The sequence below is a fragment of the Triticum urartu genome, chromosome 7A (genome assembly GCF_056163025.1).
Source record: "Triticum urartu cultivar PI428250 chromosome 7A, HENAU_Tu73, whole genome shotgun sequence".
Classification (NCBI taxonomy): Eukaryota; Viridiplantae; Streptophyta; class Magnoliopsida; order Poales; family Poaceae; genus Triticum; species Triticum urartu.
The window spans coordinates 565,882,994-565,908,174 of NC_141879.1; the positions used below are offsets into that span (position 1 = coordinate 565,882,994).

The window sequence follows — 25,181 nt, forward strand, 5'->3', positions numbered from 1 at the left end:
TGTCCTCTCCGCCCCACTCCCCCCCGCCTTCCATCTCCACAAACACGCACAAAAAAAGGGCCAAAACTCCACCAGGAAAAGGGAAAGCGGGGAAGCCATGGCGCTCTCCAGCTGGAGCATGCGCCTCCCCTCCAGCCCCTCCCGCCCCGCCCCGAACCCTCGCCGCAGCCGCTTTCTCCTCAGCCCCTCCGTCCCCATCCTCAACCCTCGCCCCAGCCGCCTCCCCTACCTCCCCGCCACGTCCCACGTTCCCGATTCCGGCCGACGCCGCTGCCTCCGCCTGGGCCGCCCGCCCCACGCGTACATCTCGGCGCCGGCGCCCGGCCCCGACGCCTACCAGTCCCCCTCCTTCGACGCCGCGGAGGCAGCTGCCGATGTGGCCGCCGCCATCTCCTCAACTGACGCCATCACCTGGGCCGGCGTCTGGGCCCTCCTGTCGCAGCACAAGGCCCGCCTAGCGATCTCCCTCGCCGCGCTCCTCGCGTGCACGACCTGCACCCTCTCCATGCCGCTCTTCTCAGGTATGCTTCAGCCTTCAGGCCCCCCTCTGTCGATGGGATGGATGCTGGCCTGTTTCTGAAATGTGGTGGTTGGATGTTCGCACAGGGAGGTTCTTCGAAACCCTGATAGGGAGGGGGTCCGAGCCCCTAACGAGGCTCTTGTCCAAAATCGCGGTATTATACACGCTGGAGCCGATATTTACCATCGTCTTCGTGATCAACATGACGGTGGTCTGGGAGAAAGTGATGGGGAGACTGCGGAGCCAGATATTTCGGAGGATTCTGATCCAAAAGGTAAATGTTAGAGCATAACGCTGTAGTCGCTGCTGCCAAGCTTGCAGGTGGAAGTACTTCGCATGACATCTTTGATTGCTTGGTGTATTGCTGTTATGTTGTTATTGAATTTAGCTAAGCATGTTTGGTGTGCTTTTCCAGCTATTGCAGTAGATTTATGTTTGCTATTTTGTTAGGTTGCTGTTGTTATCACATCTGTGGTCTGTGCGGCTGATTTAGTTCGTAGTTGTGCTGAATTGGAAGCATTAAGTGCCATTGTACCAGTAGTGTTTCGGTGATGAGAATTTTGACCACTGCTAAGGGGCTGGTGATTCCAGTACATATGCAAATATGTTGATTGTTCACTATTGCTGCCAACAGATTTGTCTGACATTCCTTTGTTACTTTAAACATCTAATACACAATAACTATGAAATTATCTTAGCATTATGATGAAATGGTTCATGAATGCTATTCCATTCCTAGGCTGAACCAGCTCTTGGTATGGTTTTACTGCAGCATCTGATGCACCTTAGAGGTGGCAGCAAGATAGCTGCAAGTATTTATGTTGAGTCAGTCGACTCTGCTATAGGCATTGTACACGATGGAGTTATAAGGACTAGAATTGACACAGGTGCATGCTGTGATGTGATATGGTTTTGTCTCTCTATGGCCATGCACCATGAAGTGTAATAAACTAATTAATCTGCACGGAAGTGATACATTAAGCTCATAACCTGCTAAACTCCTTTGCTATGCAGTCTCATTGCTCCTTTTCTTTTGGTAATGGTTACATTTTTATACAAGGCCGTCTTGTGCCAATCTGGCATACTAAACAATTTTATACTACTTCTCATATGCACATTATGTTATTTAACTGGTAATAAATGCCCTTTTCTTTTCTTGCAGATGGTATTTTTTGATCGTCACAAGGTATGCCAGTTGACATACAATGTCCATGATTATTACTTGGAGAAAAACATGTCAACCATAAAGTTCAAGTTTCCCATCCAATTAAAAAACTTTGTCGTACTGTTAAATGATACAATGGGAGGAAATTAAATGTCGCTTGTTCATATAATATCTGGTAAGATGTTAAATTTTCAATTTTGACATGTGACTATTATTCAACCATGAAAGTAATAGAATTAAATTTAGGCTGTTCGGTGTGTGTATATGTTAAAGCATGGTACACGGTTTATTGAAGATTAATTAAGAACCACATTTCAGTACAAAAAAGTTTACTGAGCAAATGTTGCATGGGATTTTTCACTTTATTAGTTACACATTTTGTGAATATAGCTTAGGAAAGAGAAAATATCTTTTTTATTTATGTTTAAAAATCATTGTACAGAGAACATGATTTAGTTTGGTCTGTCATAAAATTGTACTGTGTACACTTTTGTAGAAAGGCATTCTTCTCCTAAAATTATGTGAACCAAAAGATGTCTTGATAGATGCACACCTATGTTCTGAGTACTGACAAACCAGTTAGTAGATGCCAACAAGCTATTCCATTATTTCATCTCTAGCAAGTTATACCATGATGTTTTTACGGATTTGTGTTACTTAACTTTAGTGTCAGTCATAGACACTTATTTCTATGTACCTTACAAGAGAGCATAGGAGAATGGTGATATATTGTTGTGGTTGTCTCAATAAATTGGCAGTAATTAGTCTGCTTCATGTGTTGGTGCAGATATCTTAATATCATTTATGGCAGGTCGGCGAGTTAACTGGATTGTTGACATCTGATTTAGGTTCTTTGAAGGGTGTAGTAAGTGACAACATATCAAGAGATCGTGGGCTAAGGGCATTCTCTGAGGCAAGAAATTTTACATTATGAGAATGTAAGCTTGATGCTGCTAAATGCTAAGAGTTTGATCGGTATAATTACATAATCTCTCAGGGCTAATTGTAATGCTCTTAACTACCCTCTTCAGTTCTAACCATTGTTCACACGTAGCCTACTATTTCATTCATATCATGTACTTGATATTAATTTAATGATCTTACTTGCTTGCACTCTGTCTCATGCTGGCCTCATAATTTTCTATTCTATTTTCAGATCACTGGTACACTGTGTATACTTTTCACATTATCCACTGAGCTTGCTCCTGTTCTAGGACTCCTCATAGTCTCTGTCTCTGTAATAGTTGGTAATTTTCTGAAAGCTATATGTGTGGGGCATGTCCTTTGTTGTTTATGCTTTTTACTATGTATGACATTTCCTTCAGATTGCTAGAGTAGTTTTCATCATTTGGAAATGTTAAAGTATGTGTTGAAAATGGGCTATTATTTGTGGTAAATAACCATAACAGGATTGCTATAAGGACCTATGTTTGGAGGCTTATCCCTTGTATCTTATACCTTTTAAAATTTTGTTTTGAGCCTCTGAAGAACCTGAATATAATCTTGGTATTAGATTTGTGATTTCTCTTAAAAGTAACATGTATGTCATATGCTCAAAAGCTTGAATGTCCTTTGTGTTCAGCTAATGAAAATTCTTTCTATTTATGTGTTCCCTAGCTAATGAAAATTATTTCTATTTATGTGTTCCCTACGAGTTCTCAAACCACGTTAGTATAGAGCTTTTGTTAGAATGATGAATAATTGAGTGCCAACTGCCAACTGATCGTGCGTTGAATTATTTGGTTTTTAAAGGCAGCCACGAGATAATTTGTGCCTTTGAAATATAAAATTGTTTTTTTCTTTTGATGTTTGTGTTTTAATAATTTATTTTTGTCACAGATGATCACCACATTTAATAGGCTTTCCAAGACTTTGCTTCTTAGGTCTTGAATAAGTGAACTTCGTTTTCTAGGAAATTAATTGTATTGAATAATTTTGAGTTCTTTTCCCCATAATTTTTTCCCTAGGGTTGTAATTAGGCGATTTGGTTTTGAATGATTTACATATCGCCTTTGACAAGGTAATTTTTCTAACCAGCTATTTTCAAGAGGTCAACTGTCCCCACCTTTAAATCTTACGGAATTGTCCAAGCTCATATATCAGACTGCGTGTCAGAAACATTTTCAGCCATCCGTACTGTGAGTACACTTTGTCAGAATGCTTATTTGAACTTCTGTTGAACTTTAATATGGTTCTATTAGACACATGCTTTACTGTTTGGATTATCCTTGTTTAACTAAAAAATACATATGCAGGTTAGGTCATTTGGTGGCGAGAAACGACAAATTTCTATGTTTGACAACTTGGTATGTCACGTCACTTACGGACTTCTTTTTTCATGGAAACAGCGGGGACCGTCATTATTCTACTGGCCATAGTTGTTTCTTTGTATCAGATTCCAAAGAAAGGATCCAAACAGAAACTACAGCCTGTAGAAATAATGACGTTCTCAATGTTCCTTTTGCCTGTTCTATATAATAGATAAAATTAAAAATTACAAAGTAATGATCCGAGCGAAAACTACAACCATAAGAATAACAACTCTCTAAATGTCTGCTGTTAAGGAAATAGTAACTTGTATTTACAGGGGGCCAAAGGCCATTATGTATATACAATGCACAGGTGGAAAATATGCAGGAAGCCCCTTATTACTACGGGGAAACTATACAAGCTACATGGAAACATAATATAACTCTAACACGCCCCCCCCCCCCCCCCCCCTCTCTCTCTCTCTCAAACTGAAGGTGGATCCACAACGCTGAGTTTGAAGAGATGAAGTCCATGCTGCACTTTAATCTGGGCCATCGTAAAGAAATTTGCAACTGTAACTCGGAATATACATACTGAAGAGCAATAAAATTGTCATGCAAAACAACACACACAAAAAAAAAATGCATGGTGAGCTCATGCTTCACAGGGTCACGTGCAATACTAATAGTACATGTACCATCTGACAAGAGCAGGGTAGGTGTAGTGACAGAAGAAACGCCAAACTCCTGAAGTAACCCCGGTAACCAAGTCACCTATGCCGTCAAAAGAGCCATAGCTCACAACTCAGCCTCTGCGCTCAAACGGGAAACTGCAGTTTGTTTCTTTGTCTTCCAGGCAATGAGAGAACCAGCAAGAAAAACAGTAAGCAGAAAGTGAACGGTTATCCAAGGGATCACTAGCCCACGTAGCATCCGAATAGACGTGAAGCTGTGTAGCATCCGAATAGATGTGAAGCTGTGACAAACTGGAGTGGGGAAAGAAAAGACGGTGAGAGATCGTGCCATGATATCGGAGAACACAAAGAAGGTAACTATAGTGAACCGAAGTGGGAGCAGAAACAAACTGACTCAAAATATGGACGTGATAGGGGATATGCGGATGAGTGACAGCTAGATAGACAAGACTCCTAACAAGATGGCGATAACGTGTCGGATCATACAAGGGGTCACCATAAGAAGCACAGAGGTGAGCATTGAGCTCCATGGGTGAAAAAAAATACTTGGGGGCCAATGGCCAGTGTGTGTGTATATATATGCAGGGAACCCCTTCTACTGCAGGGAAAATATACAGGCTATACATGGAAACATAATATAACTATAACAAGCCAAATGGTAAATTAGGAAAAAGCTGACCGAGCAATCGGGATTATGAGAATCAACCACAATTTAATTCCAACCAGTCCTAACAGTTATAGCCCACCTGTAGATCCACATAAGACCTTGGCACATTCAATCCCCTCCAAAGCATCAACCATATGCATCGTCCCAAACCCACTAAGGCCAGCATCAATGGTTCGCATTTTGGAGCACGAGGGCATGTCTGGGGGCAATGGTCCCATCTCCTGTTGCGCACTATGAGGAGATGCACTCGTGTGTCCTTCAGTCAGTATGAGGCTACTCCCAGCCTCGGTTTATGTGTGCACTGGTTAGCGTGTCGCAGCAAGGGGGCTTATGCAAGTTTGCAAGTGGGCCTTGGTTGTCACTTCTTAGGACCCATTACAATGAAAAAGAAGGTTAAAACTAGTAAGGCCTCCTTTGGTTTGGAAGAATTTTGTAGGAATTTTATAGGGTAGGATTTTTATAGGAAAAATTCCTATAGAGCTCTTTGGTTTGTAGGAATGGAATCATATTCCTATGAAGGAAATCTTCCTATCCTCCACATTTCATAGGAAAATAAACATTAGCCTAGACTCAATGGAAAAAATCCTATGATGTGAAACAAAGGACATCTCCTTTCCTATTCCTACTCATAGGATTCGAGATGCATGTCATCTCATTTCCTATGACTTTTCTATTCCTATAATTTTCCTACCCTATGAACCAAAGGAGGCCTAAGTTCTTTGATTCAAAATAGTGGTAAACTGTAGCTCCTTGAAGTAGTTTCATACATATACAAACTATTTATAAAATCTAGTAAAACTGTGTATAAAAGGTAGTAATTCCAAAATGATTTTTTTACTATCTAAGTCACTAATTTACTACATTATTCTAAAAATTACTAAATTTTGTACACTAGTTTAATATATTTTGTACACTTTTTACTAGGGTCATAGAATAAGCTATTCTACACTCATGCTTAGAATAGGGTTTCTACGCATATATATGCCTGATAGTTTGTGAAAAGAGTTACAATAATTTCTAAGTGAATTTATGATCCAAAATTCTACAGCAGAAGTTATGATTTTACTATCCACCATCACATTTGTAAAATTACGCCTGCTTCTACAAAATTTACGATCTACTTAACACAATCTTATGACCGCATGAAAAATAACTCATTGTACTCAGGCCCGTCCCTGGGGCAGGGTAGCTAGGGCGACCACCCTGGACCCCTAAACCTCAGGGGGCCCAACTGAGCTATCTCTTAGAGCCAAGGGCCTATTTACTCAAGTGAAAATGACAGTGAATCGGCAGCAATAGCTTTGCTCGTACAGAACAAAGGCCACCTGGTCCGCTCTCCTTTTTCTTTGCAAAAAACAACACGCACATGCCTGGGTAGAGCATAAGAAAGCTTCGGAGCACTTACCACTGTCTCTAACAAGAGGGGTTCTTCTTCTTTTATTGAAAAAAGACTCATACCGATGTGAGTAATATGTCTAAAAGTTAAGTATCATACCATTTATTTTGTGGCATTTGCACACTAAAATGAAACATAAAAGTTTGAATCACCTGAGCCTGCTTTCTTTGGCTCCCCATTTTTTTATTTTCATGCATACTACAATCACTATTTTCTTCACATGAACTAAAAGACACATAGTTCCTTCTATTATTTAGATGCATTATTATTTTGTTTTTTGGATTTTTTAAATTTTCTTTTCTAGTTTTTAAATAAAGGGAGCACACGCTACTCGGATCCTGGTGTACCAAACAACATCCACACAAGCCTCGCCTAAAAGCCTAGCGAAAATTTCTCAGGTTGTCACAACTAATACAGAAGATAGGTCAATGGACTAATTAAGCCTTCTGCAAGATTATTATTTGAAGGAGTGCTCGTTAAGACTACGATTGTTTTTTTACCAGGTTAACCTATCATTAGAGTTTGTTTATCTACTTTTTTTCAATGTTTTGTGACAACCAACTTCTATGGTGTATAAATGGAAAGTATTTTTACAGTTCATAGGAAAGGCCTTGAGTTATTGTCTTGCCCTGCCCCCCCGATATGTCAGGGCCTGCCCTGATTGTACTCGCAGTCACAAGAGTAGAATAGCAGATATTAATTTGAAGACTGAAGTGATCTAATGAACCTAAACGCTGACCAAACTTCCCTAAGGAGAAGCCCTGGCCAAACTCAAGAAGCATAGCAAACAGGCTTCTCAATGGGACTATAGAGTGTTTCTTTTGCAGAGTATTGCGGTGTTTGATTATTCCTTTTGGCGGTTATATTCTTATACTGACGTTATGCTGGTAACACAGGCTTTCTTACCTTGTTAACACATTCTTTTTTGTTTGATAGGCACTTTCTTTTCAAAATAGCGGCACAAAGCTAGGAGTGCTGAAAGCTGCCAATGAGTCATTGACTCGAGTGGTAGTTTATATTTCCCTAATGGCACTTTACATTCTTGGTGGAAGCAAAGTCAGTGCGGTAAGCCTCTGAATACATTGTGTATAAGATACTAATTACAATTGCCTGACATGCAATACTCTTCTCTAAAGATTGCAACTGCTGCTGTTTAGTTATGTAATACAGTAAGAGTGTGTTTGGTTGAGGAACCAAGTGGAATGGAATGTCATGGACTCATGGTTAGATGCAACGAGATGGAATGGTTCTGTCTCGGCATTTGGTTGGGGAGATAGAATAGGGTGAATTTGATTCAATTTACCTTCCGTATAGGAATGGTGAGGTTATCTCTGTTGTATTTATAATTTTTTTGCATTTTTAGCTGTAATTATTCAAAATTTAGTTATATTTTATCTGTATTCACTTGATCATAAGTTGCACACACACGAGCAGTAAACGACCAATGTGTGTATAACATGCGAAAGACATACGTACATTCTATCACAAAATAGATCATGTCACAACTTAATCAGCCAGGCACCGAACAATGTGTTACATCCATCCTGATCTTGCTAGCTTGCCCGCTCGCATCGATGATGTGCGCCAGAATCACCACAACCCAGCAGCAGTCGGCCATGACCTGCCACAACCAACGCCGGCCGTGCCCAAGCTCCAGCCGCTGCCACTTGAGAGACAGGGAGGGAGACGGTCTGGCCGCCACTGCTCTGCTCTGGTCCCCGCCAACGTGCCGTTGCTGCTTGGCGCTGCTGCTTGGATGGTGGAGATTCTGAAACGAGCCGGAACAGGTGTCGCTGCCTGCTGCTGCTGCTTCGCCGTGCAGGATTTGATCCGCCACCACCATGCCCGCCAAGACAGGAAAGATGGGGAGAAAGAAATGTGTGAGGGTTAAGTCATTTGCCCCCTCTCTCAATCGGGCAAGCAGTGAGATTTTTCTCAGGTGCGCTGTCACGTGAGACGTCGGTTCCATTCCACCTCTGGGGACCAACTGGTTCCATTCCAAACCTCGACCAAACATGGGAATCGCCTCAGAAAACAGAACCATTCCATTATATTCCTTCCCATGACCTCAACCAACCACGCCAAGGTTCTATGCCATCCTGGGGAGCAAAGGGGGGGGGGGGGGGGGGGGGAGTATTCCTTGCCATTTTCTGGCATGCTGTGCTTTTTGCTCTTATAACACGGACAAAGCTTTGGCAGAGGGATTCCATAAATGGAGAATATATTAGACACATGTACAATTTTATTGGCTGAGGATGTAATCCAACCACTTACCGTGGACCTTAGGACGTCTAACTTCTTACTGTATACAACACTAAATCATCTACAACATTGGAGCCTTCTACATAGCTTGAGCTGTTTGCACTGTTTTTATTTTTGAGTGGTTTACTGCTTACCAGTAGCCAGTAGTTTGTTATAAAGAAAGAAAGAAAGAGAAAGAAAGAAAGGAAAAGACATTCACTATTAAGCGGGTTACTAGTACTCCCTCTATAAACTAATATAAGAGCGTTTAGATCACTAAAATAGTGATCTAAACACTCTTATATTAGTTTACAGAGGGAGTAGTTTGGAACTTTGGCTAATCTCTTTGACACCACTGTGGCATCCTAGCTTAAAGGACTGATAGTACTACTCATATCAACAAGACGGATCATCTTTTCTGGAAGCTCATCTCCTAAGAACCTCTGAGTTAAATGTGCTTGGCTCGGAGTAATTTGGAGATGGGTGACCGACCAGGGAAGTTCCCCTCTGTGACCAGTCTAGAGCCTAGAGGATGATAGCCAGGAGTAACTGGTGCCAGTCTGTGAGTGGTTGGGGTGTTACAAGCACTAGCAACAAGCATAGTGCGGTGCTAGACTTTAGCACCAATATTTACAAGTTTCTCTTCCATTTTGACCTTTAGTTTTAAAAATAAAATATAAACAATTTTCTCATTGTCTTTTAGGTTTAACATGGTGTTCCTAGCCATAATTTTACACTGCTGAAATATGTCATTTCACAAATAACATTACTTGCTTCATCCTAAAATTAATCAATTCAAAAGTGCCTTAGCACCATGTAAGCTTCTGCTGCTGAAACTGATTCTGTACACAAATCATTCATTTGTCTTCTTTTTTTTGCGATTATTCATTTGTCTTGCTTCGAGAACACATTTTATGTGTATCCAAGATACATGCACACAACAGCTTGGCTTGGCTTTACGCTTTCACTCATCAGCATGCATGTCACTCATCAGCATGCATGTTCATTCGTGTTATGAATTTCGTGTGTGCGATGAGGCTTGTATTGTCTGGTTGGAATCAGAAGAATATGATTATTTTACTATTTCAGGGCAAGTTGTCTATTGGAACAATGGCATCTTTTATTGGTTACACATTCACACTGACCTTTGCTGTAAGTAGCAAATCTTGCTTATTGAGTATTTTATTGTAGTTCCATTTGTTGTTTATTGCACATATATAGGTACAAGATAAAAACATGTATTTTAGGTTCAAGGAGCTGTTAATACCCTTGGTGATCTGCGTGGGACATTTGCCTCAATAGAGAGAATAAATTCTGTTCTGTCAGCAAAGGACATTGATGATTCACTTGCATATGGTTTAGCGAAAGAACTTGACAATAAAGAACCTGAAGATTCTAATGCTAGAGTGCATGAAAACGGCACTGTTAACACACATTACATGTCAGCACTGAAATCTTCAAGCAGCTGTAGTGATCTAGCCTGGTCTGGAGACATTCACCTGGAAGGTAGGATTCTCGTTTTAAATATTTATTCAATTAATGCAGGAGTTTCCTCCATATTACACAGATCCATATAATTTCCATATGATGCATTACCATCTGCTATATTCCATTATTATTATTTCCATATTGTGAAATGTGAATGTGGAGCTTATTTTTCTAAGATTAAGTTTCAGGTTTGACTTCATTTGTAATGTAGTCTATGTTCTGTAATAAGCTTGTCATGGCGTCCTCAGGTTTCACTTATTTGTGTTGAAAACATAATTTGATGGGGGTATGTTTTTCTGATAATTTTTTGAGTCTGTTTAACTTTAAGGAGAGTAGCTCAATGGTTTTCCTTTTGAGTTTGTTTCTTGAGATGTCCAAAAGTTGTCTTACTGCTAGCACAAAATCCACATGACATCGTTGACCACTGGCATACAACTGATACTCATATATCTGGCAGATGTTCATTTCTCCTATCCACTGAGATCTGATGTGGATGTCTTAAATGGGCTTGATCTTGTAATTGAGTGTGGAAAAGTCACAGCACTTGTTGGCTCTAGTGGTGCTGGGAAAAGTACAGTGGTGCAACTTTTAGCGCGGTACTATGAGGTAAGTACCGCTGTACATATCCATAGCAAACATTACTGTTGTCTACTTGTGTTTCATGAATGTAGCAACATTATAGATTTGTTCCGATCTTGCAGCCTACTCAAGGCCGAATCACGGTGGCAGGGGAAGACATTCGTATATTTGATAAAAGAGAATGGTCTCAAATTGTATCCCTAGTGAATCAGGTACACTTGTATACCAAAGCACCTATCTTTTCATGCCATTTGTCACTGGTTCATAGTAGCACACAAGTATCAGTTATCCCCATTGATTCATTTGAACTGCTAGATTTTGTCGGCAATTATTCCACAATTACTGTAAATAAGCGATACAAAATATACTATCTCAAAGATAGCAATTATATTAATTCTTTTTCGTATGAAAATATCAGGACCCTGTCCTATTCTCGGCATCTGTTGGGGAAAACATTGCTTATGGTCTTCCGGATGACGTTGTCTCCAAGGATGAGATAATAAAAGCTGCTAAAGCTGCCAATGCTCATGAATTCATCATCTCGCTTCCACAGGTATGACAGCCTGGCGCTAGTTATAGTCTCTTATGTCCGATGATATACCCATACCCATTATCTCATTTATTTGCAATTCAGGGCTATGATACTCTTGTTGGAGAACGAGGTAGTCTCCTAAGTGGGGGACAGAGACAGGTAATTTGCAATCTTAATATTTGAGTTGATGAATGAATGGATGACAATATTATTCCTCTAATAAAGGAATAACATCATCGGTGCTTTCTCCTAACTACTGTCAATTTATTGAAACTGAATGAATGACACTTCTTCTGTTGCTTTACAGAGAATTGCAATTGCCCGAGCTCTTCTGAAAAATGCTCCTTTTCTAATACTTGATGAGGTACCTCGCAGAAACTGAACCTTGTGTACCGTGCAGGCTGCATGAGATAATAATCCTTTTGTGCAATTTTGTTGGGATGACTCTCCTTATGTTCACTCAAGGAACTCGTGCTATTTACAGGCTACAAGTGCACTGGACACAACTAGTGAGCGGCTTGTGCAGGAAGCTCTCGATCTCTTGATGAAGGGCAGGACTTCTTTGGTGATCGCCCACAGGTTGAGCACCGTGCAAAACGCGCACCGAATCGCCGTTTGCTCAGATGGCAAGATCATGGAACTTGGGACGCACGCGGAATTGGTCGCCAAGGGAGGCAGTTATGCAGCACTTGTAGGCACGCAAAGGCTTGCCTTTGAGTAAACGCCTTGCTAACATTTTTTTGTTCCACACACGATGTTATAGGCTGCAACCAGTTTGCGAAATACATGAAACAAAGATTAAAGGTTGTAGAAGATTTACGAAATTATACATTAATCATGCATGTAACAAAAGTGAAACTCAAACAAGAATAGAGCACTCTGTATTGTCTGAGTCCTCATCGAGTGCAATGTGTTTACAGTGAAGCAGAAAAGAAGTTTTGTTTCAAGAGTCAGTGTGAGCTGATCATCACTAGGTATATTGGAGTGGTTTGCTGTGTGCGCTATTAGTCTAACCCCATTGCCATTCTATGCAATGCTCAGCCTAGCCAGACCTAACTAAGATAGGAAGTGATGGAGGACACTGCTTGGTACTCCCTCCGTTCCAAAATAGATGACCCAACTTTATACAAAGTTAATACAAAGTACAAAATTGGGTCATCTATTAATAGATGACCCAACTTTATACAAAGTTAATACAAAGTACAAAATTGGGTCATCTATTTTGAAACGGAGGGAGTAGCTTGAAAGACGGGTCTGCATGCTGAGAGGAAATTACACATAACAACCTTGTGAGCTAGGGTAACCAAGTTGGTACCCACATTTGGGACAGCTCATGCCGAGGCATCATTTTTTTAGTTTAACCAATAACACGTAGCACTGATCCGCCGGATAAGCTCATGAAAACAGCAAAACCGACCAGTCGGGTCCGTTTACGGGGTTATGTGGCGAAGACTAATCCAAATGGACATTTGACCGGCTGAGGTGGACGAGTGTCCCACTTGTAAGCCACTCATCTTGTCTCCCCACTTTTCTTCTTCCTCTGTCATATGTCCAAATCACACAACACAGACCGCGGCCGCGTCGAGGTCAACGGCGGTGGCCAGGCACGACTAACCGGAAAAAGGGAGCGCAGACGAGGTTGGAAAAGTAAATACGGCGGCGACTCACGGCAGGATGGGTTCGGAGCTTGCGAGCCAGGCCAGGGCGGTCCAGAGCGGCAAGGGAAGGCACACGGGAGTCTCTCGCACCCCAGCTAAAACAAATCGTTTAGGTGAGCAAATCGTAACAATTTTGCTTTTTTTTAGGGGCTCGTAACAAGTAAACAAACAGGGCACATTTCCGGCTGTCTCTACTCCCTGGCGGCGTGGGCCCGAGATGCAGGCGTGGTTCTCCGGCTCCGGGCCCTCGCCCTCCTCCTCCTCGTCGGCGGCGTCTTCGCAGCCGCCGCCGTCTCTGCTCGCGGAATGGAACTCCTACGCCGCCGCCCGCTCCGCCGAGGAGGACGTCGGCGGAGGATTCGGGATCGACATCGAGGCCGCCGTCCGCTCCGCCAACGACCGCGTCACCGGCACCTTCGGCGTGTAAGCAAGCCCCCCTCTCGTCGTCGCTCCGCCTCCTCCTAGGGTTTGCGCGAGTGAATCGGGGTGCGGTGGATTCTCCCCAGCCAAGCTTAACTACCGGTGCCATGAATAAATTGTTACTGTAGTAGCGTAGCGCTTCCCGGATCGCCTCCATGTGGATCGAGACTGCTTCGGTGCTGTTTCTTTTTGGTTACATCGCTTGCATGTGAAGAGAATTTGCGCAGGCTTTTGCTCCATAGCTAGTATTGTAAAATAGCTTCTTAGCATTGGCCAACTAGATCATTCTTAGCCAGCACTGTATTTCCTCCGGTTATCTCAAATCGTGATTGAGGATCGTTAGTCAGGAGCAAGGTGTTGGGCTGAATTAGTCGCTTATTAGGTATATAGACAATCAAGGAATCTATGTTTTGGCAAGTCACCATCGTGATTCATGTTGTAATGGCGAGCTGCTTAGAGTCATACCTCATACATATGAAAGCCATTTGTTGATTGTTAGCTCTAAAGCAATTTGAAAGGCTAAACATCGCCACAGCTCTTCAAGATTAACTAGAGGAACAATCGTAAAAGATGGCATTGACCAAACCTCTAGTTAACCTTTCTTTTAACTGTTTAGTTTTTGCTGAATGCTGATTGCCTTGCCATTCTATTCTCTCCAGGGTATCTAAAGGAGTTAGAGGGTTCCCTGGCAGCTTCCAGTCCTCAACAAGCAGTGTTCCATCTGGCAAATCTCTCATGTATTTCGGCCTTTTTCTTGCCAGTGGCATTTTCCTAGTTTTCATCGCGTTCACAATATTCCTGCCAGTCATGGTAATAATGCCTCAAAAGTTTGCGATCTGTTTCACTATGGGATGTGCCTTCATCATTGGATCTTTCTTTGCATTGAAAGGGCCCAAGAATCAGCTCTTTCATATGATTTCCAGAGAGGTATCAGTTCATTTTCCTTGTCCTTAAATAAGCACCATTCCTGGGAAGCACTGTTCAACAAAACTTGTGCTGTTTTCTTCTGTCTTTTGATAATTTCTATTTTACCACAAACTGCACATATTAGATTGTTTCCATCCAATTCTCTCCTTGAAGATATTAGTTAAGCTATATATGTTGTATATTGTATACATTTTGCTGGGAGCGCATTTTGTACTTTTATTTTTCTAGTAATGATCAAACAATTCCTCTGCTTTGAAGAAAGTACAAAAGAAAAGGAAAATGTATGGTCAAATTTATACAGTAACATAGCATGTCCTTGAGGCATTGATAATTTGACATGTTATCAAGTGAGCATCCAGCTGTGAAACATCAACCTGAAAAATGCATTGTCAATGATTTTCTGCCAATGGTTAAGTGCTTTTCTACAGAAGATCGAATGTGCATTGTTTTTTATTGTTCCATGTCAAAGGCATGCTTAGTGAATAACTGAATGTATTCTTTGTTTTAAAATTGATGTGTTTTTAGATGATAACATACTTTCTTTTCACAAAATAATATGCACATTTTGGGTTTTATGTATTCCCATATGTCATACTTTTTTTATTCCAACAGTTTATAAGGAACTTACTGGGTTATTGATTTAATTAGTTCATATCTTATATTTTATATATTTAAGTTTTGTTATATCTCGAAAATAAGTATGTTTTTGGTACATTTTCTGAAGTTGTTTTAATATTTTCCACAGAGGTTACCTTTCACCATTGGATTTGTTGGCAGCATGTTTGCTACCATCTATGTGTCAATGGTGCTCCATAGCTACATACTTTCTGTTTTCTTCTCTTGTCTTCAGGTGAAATTTTCTCCCACAATCTCTTGTGCTGTTATTTTGCCCTTCTCTGCATGCTAGCAACAGGAATAACTTTGAAGAGAACTGTGAATTTGTAGCATGTGAATAGGTCATCAAACCCCTTAAAGTTGCAGTTTGTGGCATTGTTGGTGTCTCTGGTAGCAGTTGCGTACCGAGCATTCAATCACTTCTATTAGCTTCGAGCTAACAAAACTCTTCTATTTTTCAGATCCTTGCGCTAGTATACTATGCCATCTCATACTTCCCTGGCGGATCTGCTGGAATGAAGTTTCTGTCATCTACCCTTGTGGCCTCAGTGTTGAGATGCTTCGGGCGATGAGTTCATCCGTTAGTTACTCTCACCCATCTGTCTCAGCCTGTGTTCAGCTCAGTAACATTTTTTGGCTTTTGCTTTGACATGGAGAGAGTGTGTCAAAGATGACCCTGGAGCTTGTGTTCACCGATATACATGCATGTCCAACTTACCGATAGTATTACTGATTCCATGGAAACCATGCTCGATGAGATGCTTTGTTCTTTATGGAGACGTGTGGACTCGAAATATAATAGACAGACAGATAGTTTGTGAATTTTGTAACGTCGCGGCATGCCTGGCATTCGATCTTGTATCATGTACTCCCTTGGTTACATCACATTACCCTGCCAACTTCCCGGAAATCCGACGACGATAACACCAAAGCCCTAGAGTGCATCAAAATATCCAATTTCAATATCTTCCACATTGCGAGGCCTCGGAAAATACTGAAAAAACATTGCTGTAGACTGCAACATTACACGTCGTGTTGGCACCTCACTCTGTCACTGTACACCGGACCACAGCCCACATATCCCCACGGCAGAGCGGGGAAATGAAATATTACATAGGATGTGTCTAGGGCACATCTAGATGTGCTCTAGTTATTGCACATCCAAGTGAGTGAATCAAGCATAAAAAAAAAGAAAAAAGAAATACCCACACGAATCTCAACGTAAGATCAATGACATAGGACTTAGATGTGCAATACTTATGGCACATCTAGATGTGCTTTAGCAAAACTGTATTACATATATGTATGCTCCACCATCTGATGATACATTCGTGTCGTGTCAGAAACCCGGCCAGCCCTACGTTCACCCTGCATGGATAAAGTCCACATCACCACAACCACTTGTTCAGTTTTTTCTTGGATCGATCTTCCTCCATGGTGTCTACATGTATCTGTTCCTAGCTGCGAAAATTGTATTCCTAGTATTTTTGTCTGGCCAGCAGGCGGAGGCCGGTTTGGGTGGCGCGGCTCGCCCCCCCTATCCCCCCGACCCCCAACGAGTGACCGGCGCCGCGCGAGCCAGTGGCCCGCGCATCACAGATCCCCCTCGCCCGCTCGGCATATCCTCCTCACGTCCGGGGTTTATAAGGCGAGACAGATAGCTCGCACACCCACCTCACAAAAAGCGCGAGCCGAGCAGCCCAGCGTTTGGATTTTGCAGCCACCGGTCCGCCGGTCCCGGAGCTCCTGACCGACACGCTCGCCGCCGCCGCCATGTCTGCCTTCGTCGGGAAATACGCAGGTTCTCGCCTTGTGTTTCGCCTGGCTACTGTGTTTTTAGAGTCTGTGGTGCAGCTTGCTGATGGTTTTTGTGTTATGATGAAATGCACAGAGGAGCTGATCAAGACGGCCAAGTACATCGCGACGCCGGGGAAGGGCATCCTGGCGGCGGACGAGTCGACGGGCACCATCGGGAAGCGGCTGGCGAGCATCAACGTGGAGAACGTGGAGGCCAACCGGCAGGCGCTGCGGGAGATGCTCTTCACGGCGCCGGGCGCCCTCGAGTACCTCTCCGGCGTCATCCTCTTCGAGGAGACGCTCTACCAGACGGCCGCCGACGGCACCCCGTTCGTCGACATCCTCAAGGCCGGCAACGTCGTCCCGGGCATCAAGGTGGACAAGGGCACCGTGGACATCGCGGGGACCGTCGGCGAGACCACCACCCAGGGCCTCGACTCCCTGGGCGCGCGCTGCGCCAAGTACTACGAGGCCGGCGCGCGCTTCGCCAAGTGGCGCGCCGTGCTCAAGATCGGGCCCGGCGCCGAGCCGTCCGAGCTCGCCGTGAAGCAGAACGCCGAGGGGCTGGCCCGGTACGCGCTCATCTGCCAGGAGAACGGGCTGGTCCCCATCGTGGAGCCCGAGATCCTCACCGACGGGCCGCACGACATCAAGGCCTGCGCCGCCGCCACCGAGCGCGTCCTCGCCGCCGTCTACAAGTCGCTCAACGACCACAAGGTGCTCCTCGAGGGCACCCTCCTCAAGCCCAACATGGTCACCCCCGGCTCCGACAGCCCCAAGGCACGTCCCCTCCCTCGCCGTACTTCTTTCAGAGTTATGTACTATGATCTTCATGGTCTTCGTTTGCATGGCTGATCGTGCTGTGAATGGTTGTGCGCATAGGTTGGCGCGGAGGTGATAGCGGAGTACACGGTGGCGGCGCTGCGGCGCACGGTGCCGCCAGCGGTGCCCGGGGTGGTGTTTCTGTCGGGCGGGCAGAGCGAGGAGCAGGCGACGCAGAACCTGGACGCCATGAACAAGCTGCCGGTGCTCAAGCCCTGGACGCTCACCTTCTCCTTCGGCCGGGCGCTGCAGCAGAGCACCATCAAGAAGTGGGCCGGCAAGAAGGAGAACGTCGCCGACGCGCAGGCCACCTTCCTCGCGCGGTGCAAGGGCAACTCCGAGGCCACGCTCGGCAAGTACGGCGGCGCTGCCGCCGGAGGGGACGCCGCCGCGTCCGAGAGCTTGCACGTCGCGGGGTACAAGTACTAAGGCACCGTCGCTCCCGCGCCATTCCCGGACCTAGGATCTCGGTGCAACCCGTGTGTACACGGCGCGGCGCATGGATTGCGCCGAGATTCGTGCGTGCATGCAGATATATATGCTCTTCCTTTTCTGCCGTGTACTTAAATTCTCTCTCCCTTCCCCTTCTCCTATTTAACCAGAACTACTGATGATATATAAGTGGTATATGAAAGTGTGAATGCAACGCTTTTACATGTTTGAGCTTGATTCATGGAAAATTTGAATATCATTAGTCAATGTGTACGTACAATGCACGTTAATTTGGAAGTATATTAAGTGCATGCGGATATTAAGTAGGATATTATTTGCGTGTTATTATGTGATTAGCAATATATTTGGCATGAAATTAACTTCACGCTAAACGTGTTGAGCGCTCGACATTAAAGCAGTCTAGGTCGTTAGATTGACATGATTTGATGCCCGAGATTAATTGGATCTGCCTCTTTGGGTTTTTTTATATTAGTATATAGATATATAGATATATAGATATAAACTAGCAAAAATGCCCGTGCGTTGCAACGGGAGATAGAAAAATAGCTCAGGTCCTTAGTTAAGACCCGCTCCCTGGCGCAGATCCACGCCCTCTATTTCAACACGGCATCTCATCCATATCGCAGCTTATTTTCCTTCCCTCCGTGCCGTTGGCATGTGTATGTGATAAACATCTCTAACAGACATTTAAGTGTGTAAGTTCCAGAACGTGAGACATTTACAATGTCAAGAACATTGTAAAAATCGTTGGCGATAGCTAGCGGCACTTGCAGGGAGTAGGAGAGGAGGATGAAGAGGTGGATGGGACAATGGTGCGGTTGCAACCGATATCGATGATGATCTGTTGATTCAGGAAGGAGGCAAAGGCAGCATGGGAAGGGCAGATGACTTAGGAGAAACACATGGGTGGGAGTGGGATAGGAGACATTTGATAAAAATGGCACACATTTCCTTTCATAGTACACTTTTCTTTTGTCTTTGACAAAAAGGCACATGTTTGATATATAGTTGGATAAAATGACACAACTGAGTTCTCCCTCTATTTTGAGATGTGGGACCACCCGCCATATTTCTTTGAACAATTTTGCACTTTGTCAATTCCTTTACACTGGCTTAGTATGGTTCGATCAGAGGCCATCGTAATTGGTTGAAGCGCAGGTGTTGCTGTGGCCTTTCCTGGCGCTCCGCTCGCTCCACACACTGCTACGTCGCCCCAAAGTCTTCTCCCGTGTCTCCAAAACAATTGCTGCCAAAATTTGGATTGCATCAAGGACAAAACACTTCAACCATACAATGCTACAGGCAGCAGCTACAACCACCCATTGTACACAACAAAGCAGCCAAAGCAAAACATCAAGTCAACTATTGCAAAACTGTAGAGGTAAAAAAATAGTTGTCACGACGAGAAGCCACTGTGCAGCTCCTCTCTTCACTACCATTCCGCTCATAAATTGTCTTCGCCCCCCTACTCTACAGTCGAAATAAAGTAGAGAGCTTTGCTGGGAATAAGAGAAGCTTACGATCTTTGTTTCTGAAGAAAAAACTCGATGCCCTTCACAATTGCATATGTGCAGTTTACAGTAAAGCGACAACTTAGTTATAACTACCAGGAAGAAAACCACAATCAATAGATAAGCTAACAATGCAGCTATGAAAAAAACATGGACCCTTTTCAAGTTGAAGAAGTAGTAGTTCTACGCTGCAACATCTAGTGGGTTCAGAAATTATTTGAAGTTTTACATATATATGATCCACTTCAAATAATTCAAGAAATAAAAGCCTGATTCTGTCTTCAACACTTTGAAATTCTCACCCTAGCTCATCATATCATTATTTCTTACTGCACTTACGGGCAGGCTAGATGTATATGATGGTACATGCATGCTATACATACCATTCACCTAACAAAGTATAGAAAGTCATCTTAGAAGTTTATCCCGCCAAGCACAAATACTGTATGATGAATCAGACGCCAAAATTTTATTTGATTAGGGGGTTACCTCTAGAAATAGCAGCACACAAGACGATAACTGCCTATGCCAGTTATGAAGAAATTCAGCTGCTGTGACATTACCTATTGAGCATGACCAACGTTGCCTACGTTCACCTCAACTTGGTGGCCACCATGTCAGACGATGACCCATAGACGACCCTCACCTTCAACTCTATCTGCAGAAAATCAACTTGGTGGGTAGAGGTAGCAACTGAACAAATGGAAAAATAGCAGCAGACAGTAGAATGGTAACAGAGGTATTGAAGCAAACTGTACACAAAGTTGCAAACCCATCCAGATGAAGTAGTCTATAAGTAGTTACAGATTGTACCGAGCTGGCATTAAAATTGAAACCCAAAGCAGACAAACAATTTCTTTCAGAAGGAAAAGAAATCACTATTATAACTGACTCCATGACATTTATAAAAAAGAAGTGAAAAGAAAATAAATGTACTGCTGAATAAAATAAGATATCTACAAATTTAACAGTACCGGCACTACATGTAAGGCCACATTGATTCAATTGATACGAACGTTCAGCATTTCCTACGAAAATGTCTAAAGCAGTAAAGCTTATAGCATGAAAGCTGAACATTGGATTAAAACAATGATGTGAGAATAGCATTTTTTTCCGCTAGATCCATAACCGTAGAAAACAATCCAATTGATTGTATCATTACTTTAATGAACTAACTGAGAAGTAGTATTACTTAAGAACTCCGTATAATCAAGATGAAAACATGTACAGCTAACATTTTTGTAACCAAAACCAATAAAGTGTCAACATTTCCCGGATCCATAGACATAAGAACATACTGGACTAATACCCACTTTAGTGTGGCATTTGCAAGATATTCATCAAAAAGGACCATAAAGAGAGCTTACCCATTCCACCTCTAGACAGTACAGTTAGATCTTTAGCTTAAGCTTAATATCTGAACTGCAAATGTAAACACGACACTCATGATAACAGATGAGCATGTCAACCTACTTGCCTAGAACCAATACAGAATTCACATATACCATCGACCCTGTTTTGTAATGAAGATCTGGACACTAAAACCTGAAAAAGTAGTACATTTAACTGAAGTTTAGGGTTGCATGAGCAATAATAAGAACAAGCCTGACACCTTGAGGATTCACATGTGTCTACAGTAATACATATAAATGAAGCACTCTATTGTAAAAACTAAAAATAATAATTGAATATCAAATTCTTTGTGTCTTGACATCAAGAAAGGAAACTAAGCAATGGTGAGGTCGAATATAAAAATTCAATATAGAAAGCATCATTGTTGTAAGTCCGTTTATTGTAGCAATTAGGCTAATGTGCAGGATCAATCAGCTAAAACTCGCAGTCGAGGGCCCACTTGACCAGCTTTCCAACAAGCGTCGTGTCTTGGATGCGCGGCTTAGTACTGTCACAGGTGGAGCGGTTAATCAGAATTTTTTGAAACAATAAGAGATAGAACAGTCTCTGTATAATTATTCAAGGAAAGTCTGTTGAGCAGTTAATACGGACGACACATCAAACTACAATGCATCCATAGTATATGACAACCAAAGACATTCGCATAATCTGGAAGACAACTATGCTATCATATTGATGAAGAAGGGAAGAAAACATAGGAAATCTGAACTCACATCATTATACTGTTTAGGCTTCGCTTCCTTCTTTCTACCACGTCCTTTTTTCAGCTCTTCTACAGGTTCATCTTCTTCTTCCACTTCAACAACTTTCTCTGACAGATAACACCATCAATGTCAGCAACCAAGATGAAAATAAGCAAAACATTGTTCAGCACACAGTGAGAGAGATAGCCAAGGTACATTTGTGACATGATCAATCTTTTCAAGTAGAAATTCAGAATAGAGTTGTGTCTTTGTGAGCAGATCATCCAACTTGCCTTCAGATCAAAAGCCCCCTACCTTGCAGCTTTTCTTCCCGGCCTCTTCTTCTGCCTCTACCTTGCGCTGGGTCTGACACAAACATAGAGATGGGTAGTGGCACGAGGCGGAGTTGCAGGGCTGCCTTCCTGGGTCGGCCGCTTGGTGTGGGTGCCCGCCTCAGCCTACCTGCTTTTCCCCTACCATTGATGATATTTCTCCCGACGACCACAGCGAAACCATTGATCTGCCAAGACAAACATAAACTAATAATCTGAACTTTGTACCAATTACTCACTGATAAACACAATGTACCAGATGGCAATGGCATCGAGAAAAATCATTCGCCTTCATGCACGTGCAATGCAGTTCATAACTGCGATTTATCCCCCATCATATGCTCCAAGGCATAATATTACGTTTAGACTAAAAGGACATGCAACTTTGTTTTCATCAAGGAACTGAATGATGTCAATTCCATACCGCAAGTTTCTTCGGTTCAAGAACAACTAACACCAAGGGAGTTCAGCAAAGATTCTACATAACATTATCAAAAGATCAGTCCTAGCTTTTTCAAGCGGAACAAATACGAATATTGTAGGAAAAAAGTTCAGTAACAAAAAGAGATTGTATTTTACCTTGGAAAATTAGGATCCTGTATGAGCATCAATTGCGTTGAACGGATCATGGAACAAATAGTTGTCAGCATACTGATACAATGCTCGGGCTACCGGAATCCTTTGTTTCTGCCTGCCACTAAGAGTGCAGCCTCACTCTCCAATGACTTTGATCTCCAAGTATTTCTTTAGCGAATACCACTCAAGGACCCTGCCATACTTCTCACTCTCCATCTCCTTGCCGAGCAGTATGTTGTCCTGAGTTTTGCCACTGTATCCATGTCGTGTGGCTGACATATGCCATTGTTCTGCAAGTCTTGGCCTCTCCTAATAGCTTTGGCACCATACCAAGAATTCAAGTGAGCAAACTTGATTTTCCAGAGCCGACCGTCCCACAGAGTGCAACACGCATGCCTTGCTGAGCTTGAAAATTCAGATCCTTCAGCGTTGGTATCTCAGGTGAGCCATCCCAGGAGAAGCACCCATTGCTGACCTCAATTGCAACATTGGAGCTACCACTTGGTAGCCTATGTATATCATCCATCAACAACTCCTCAAGGCATAGGAAAACATCTGGATTATCCTGAGATGATAAAGCCAACATAAAGTAGATTGCCATTCTGCAATAATTAAAATCAAGACTCTATCTCAGCAAATTACCATGTTGCAAAGAAGAAGAATGTAACATCCCAAATTTTCAATTTGGAATGTTATACATTAGATCATCATGCATATCATATTTTATTTTGCTTTTGGTTTTGATCCTAGAAAATCCTAAGCAACTCAAGGACCCACGGAGAGAGTTGGGGATTTCGTTATTTACATATTTGAGTTTTCTCAAATTTTGTAAACAGGATCATTTGATTTTATTTATTTTATCATCAATTATTTCTATTACAAAAATATGAAAGAGGGAATAAAATGACTTTCCCAAAATATATAAATATTGAGGATTTAATAAAAAAATCAAATAAGATTTATTTCGGAGTTTTTCGGTATTTTTAATTGAATTTAGGAAAAATGCGCGTTTTTCAAAGTTATAGTTTGGGCCCAGATAAATGTTCAATTAATCGGGCTTGATTTTAGAAACTTGGGAAAATTTATTTCGTGATTTTTGGAGTCCGTTTAGTATTTCTTTCTATTTTTCTTCCGAGCGTAATTATTAAAAAAAATGAAACCGACTATGGGCCATACCCGAGCGGGACTCCGCCCGGGGCGCCTTTATATAGCGCCGCACCCGAGCCCCCAGCGCACACCAGCCCCGCGCCCGATCCGCCGCCGCCGGAGCAGCGCGCCACCCGAGGTTCTCCGCCGCCTCGACTTCCGTGCCGAAATTTTTTTTTAATTTTTTTTTCTCGTCGGTTTTATTTTCGAATTTTTTTATTTATTATTTTAAATTTTTTTATTTTAATTATTTTCGGATTAGGTTAATTACCGATTAATCTGTTCGTCGTTTTTCTTTTTCGTCGGATTTTCCGCGGTTATTTTCTGATCGTGATTTCTGATCCGATTTTCGTTTTAGTATAACTTTTCGCTCGTTTATCGGAATCAGGCGATTCAAGAGCCTGGAGTTTCGTCTCGAAACCCTCTTTCCGAATAATCAACTTAAACATGTTTTTGCTACTGTAAAATTTGACTTAGATCCAGATTACTAGAACGAAGTTGTTTTCTTTCGCCGTTTGACTTTTTTTTGCTTCGTTCGATTTGATTCTTTTTGCAAACCAGGGTTCTTAAGTTGAACTTTCTGGTTAGATCTTCTATTTGAGTTTTACCTGTGCATTAGATGAGTACTTATTGTATGCTTGTTTGTTTGTCTGCGATAGAATATCCGGAGTGCACCGCCTGTTAATTTGAATCTCTAGGTTTCGCAGATCATCAGCAAGGCAAGTAACACTTTGATCATACCTTTTTCTACAACCCAGTTTTTCTTGCATTAGATCAATCCTCACACATTGCATGATTAGGATCTAATTAAATTGTGGGATGAGAAGTAGATGAGGTAGTACCTATTACCTGTTTATTATCAAACCTTTGGGAGTTACTTCTACGTTTGCTTATTATGCCATGCTATGCTAGTAGACGTGGATTGGGTGAGTGATATCCATGACAGATGTGAGATTGATAATTAATGGTTTATCTAAGGTGGTAACCTAACACACATCTGGGTGGATTGAGGCATCTGGGTATTCCAGGACTTGCCTGTTTTCTTTTGGACCGCCACCCAGGCTCAAAGGGATCATGAGATTATTCATACTAGAAACTTCCGTGTGCAGCCAAAAGCCATTATGGGCTCTGGCATAGTTGAGTAAGTCGTGCGAACTCTTACAGGGTAGACTAGCATATGTAGGGGAAAGTAGGTGTACCGGTCTATCCATTGTAAGGTGCTAGCGCTTCTGAAAGACTGTGTCTCGGTCATCCATTTCTCAAACACCATGTAGTGCGAGAAATCCAACGGAGGCG

The 25,181-nt window shown here is 42.5% G+C and overlaps 3 protein-coding genes across 4 annotated transcripts; all 3 read left to right on the forward strand.

The window, feature by feature from the left end:
• The first annotated feature begins 14 nt into the window (after positions 1–14).
• On the forward strand, positions 15–12,479 carry ABCB28 (non-intrinsic ABC protein 8). The gene is made up of 16 exons (XM_048690309.2): positions 15–521; positions 607–794; positions 1,683–1,706; positions 2,497–2,598; positions 2,842–2,932; positions 3,723–3,823; positions 3,941–3,991; positions 7,629–7,757; positions 10,023–10,085; positions 10,181–10,439; positions 10,879–11,027; positions 11,123–11,212; positions 11,419–11,553; positions 11,635–11,691; positions 11,840–11,896; positions 12,017–12,479. The coding sequence occupies exons 1-16, from the start codon at positions 98–100 to the stop codon at positions 12,251–12,253; spliced, it is 2,157 nt and encodes a 718-aa protein (XP_048546266.2). The 5' UTR covers positions 15–97; the 3' UTR covers positions 12,254–12,479.
• Positions 12,480–13,154: 675 nt separating this feature from the next.
• LOC125517955 (protein transport protein sft2-like) lies at positions 13,155–15,974 on the forward strand. 2 transcript variants are annotated; one of them, XM_048682915.2, is made up of 5 exons: positions 13,156–13,303; positions 13,363–13,613; positions 14,270–14,537; positions 15,283–15,387; positions 15,614–15,974. In XM_048682915.2, exons 2-5 carry the CDS (start codon positions 13,408–13,410, stop codon positions 15,722–15,724), a joined length of 690 nt encoding a protein of 229 aa, XP_048538872.1. In that variant the 5' UTR covers positions 13,156–13,303; positions 13,363–13,407; the 3' UTR covers positions 15,725–15,974. The 2 variants fall into 2 exon arrangements, with proteins under 2 accessions (XP_048538871.1, XP_048538872.1); XM_048682914.2 differs by having other exon boundaries at positions 13,155–13,613.
• A 701-nt stretch (positions 15,975–16,675) lies between these two features.
• Positions 16,676–18,431, forward strand: LOC125517954 (fructose-bisphosphate aldolase 5, cytosolic-like). Its single transcript, XM_048682913.2, has 3 exons — positions 16,676–16,953; positions 17,044–17,729; positions 17,832–18,431. Exons 1-3 carry the CDS (start codon positions 16,926–16,928, stop codon positions 18,198–18,200), a joined length of 1,083 nt encoding a protein of 360 aa, XP_048538870.1. The 5' UTR covers positions 16,676–16,925; the 3' UTR covers positions 18,201–18,431.
• The last annotated feature ends 6,750 nt before the right edge of the window (positions 18,432–25,181 follow it).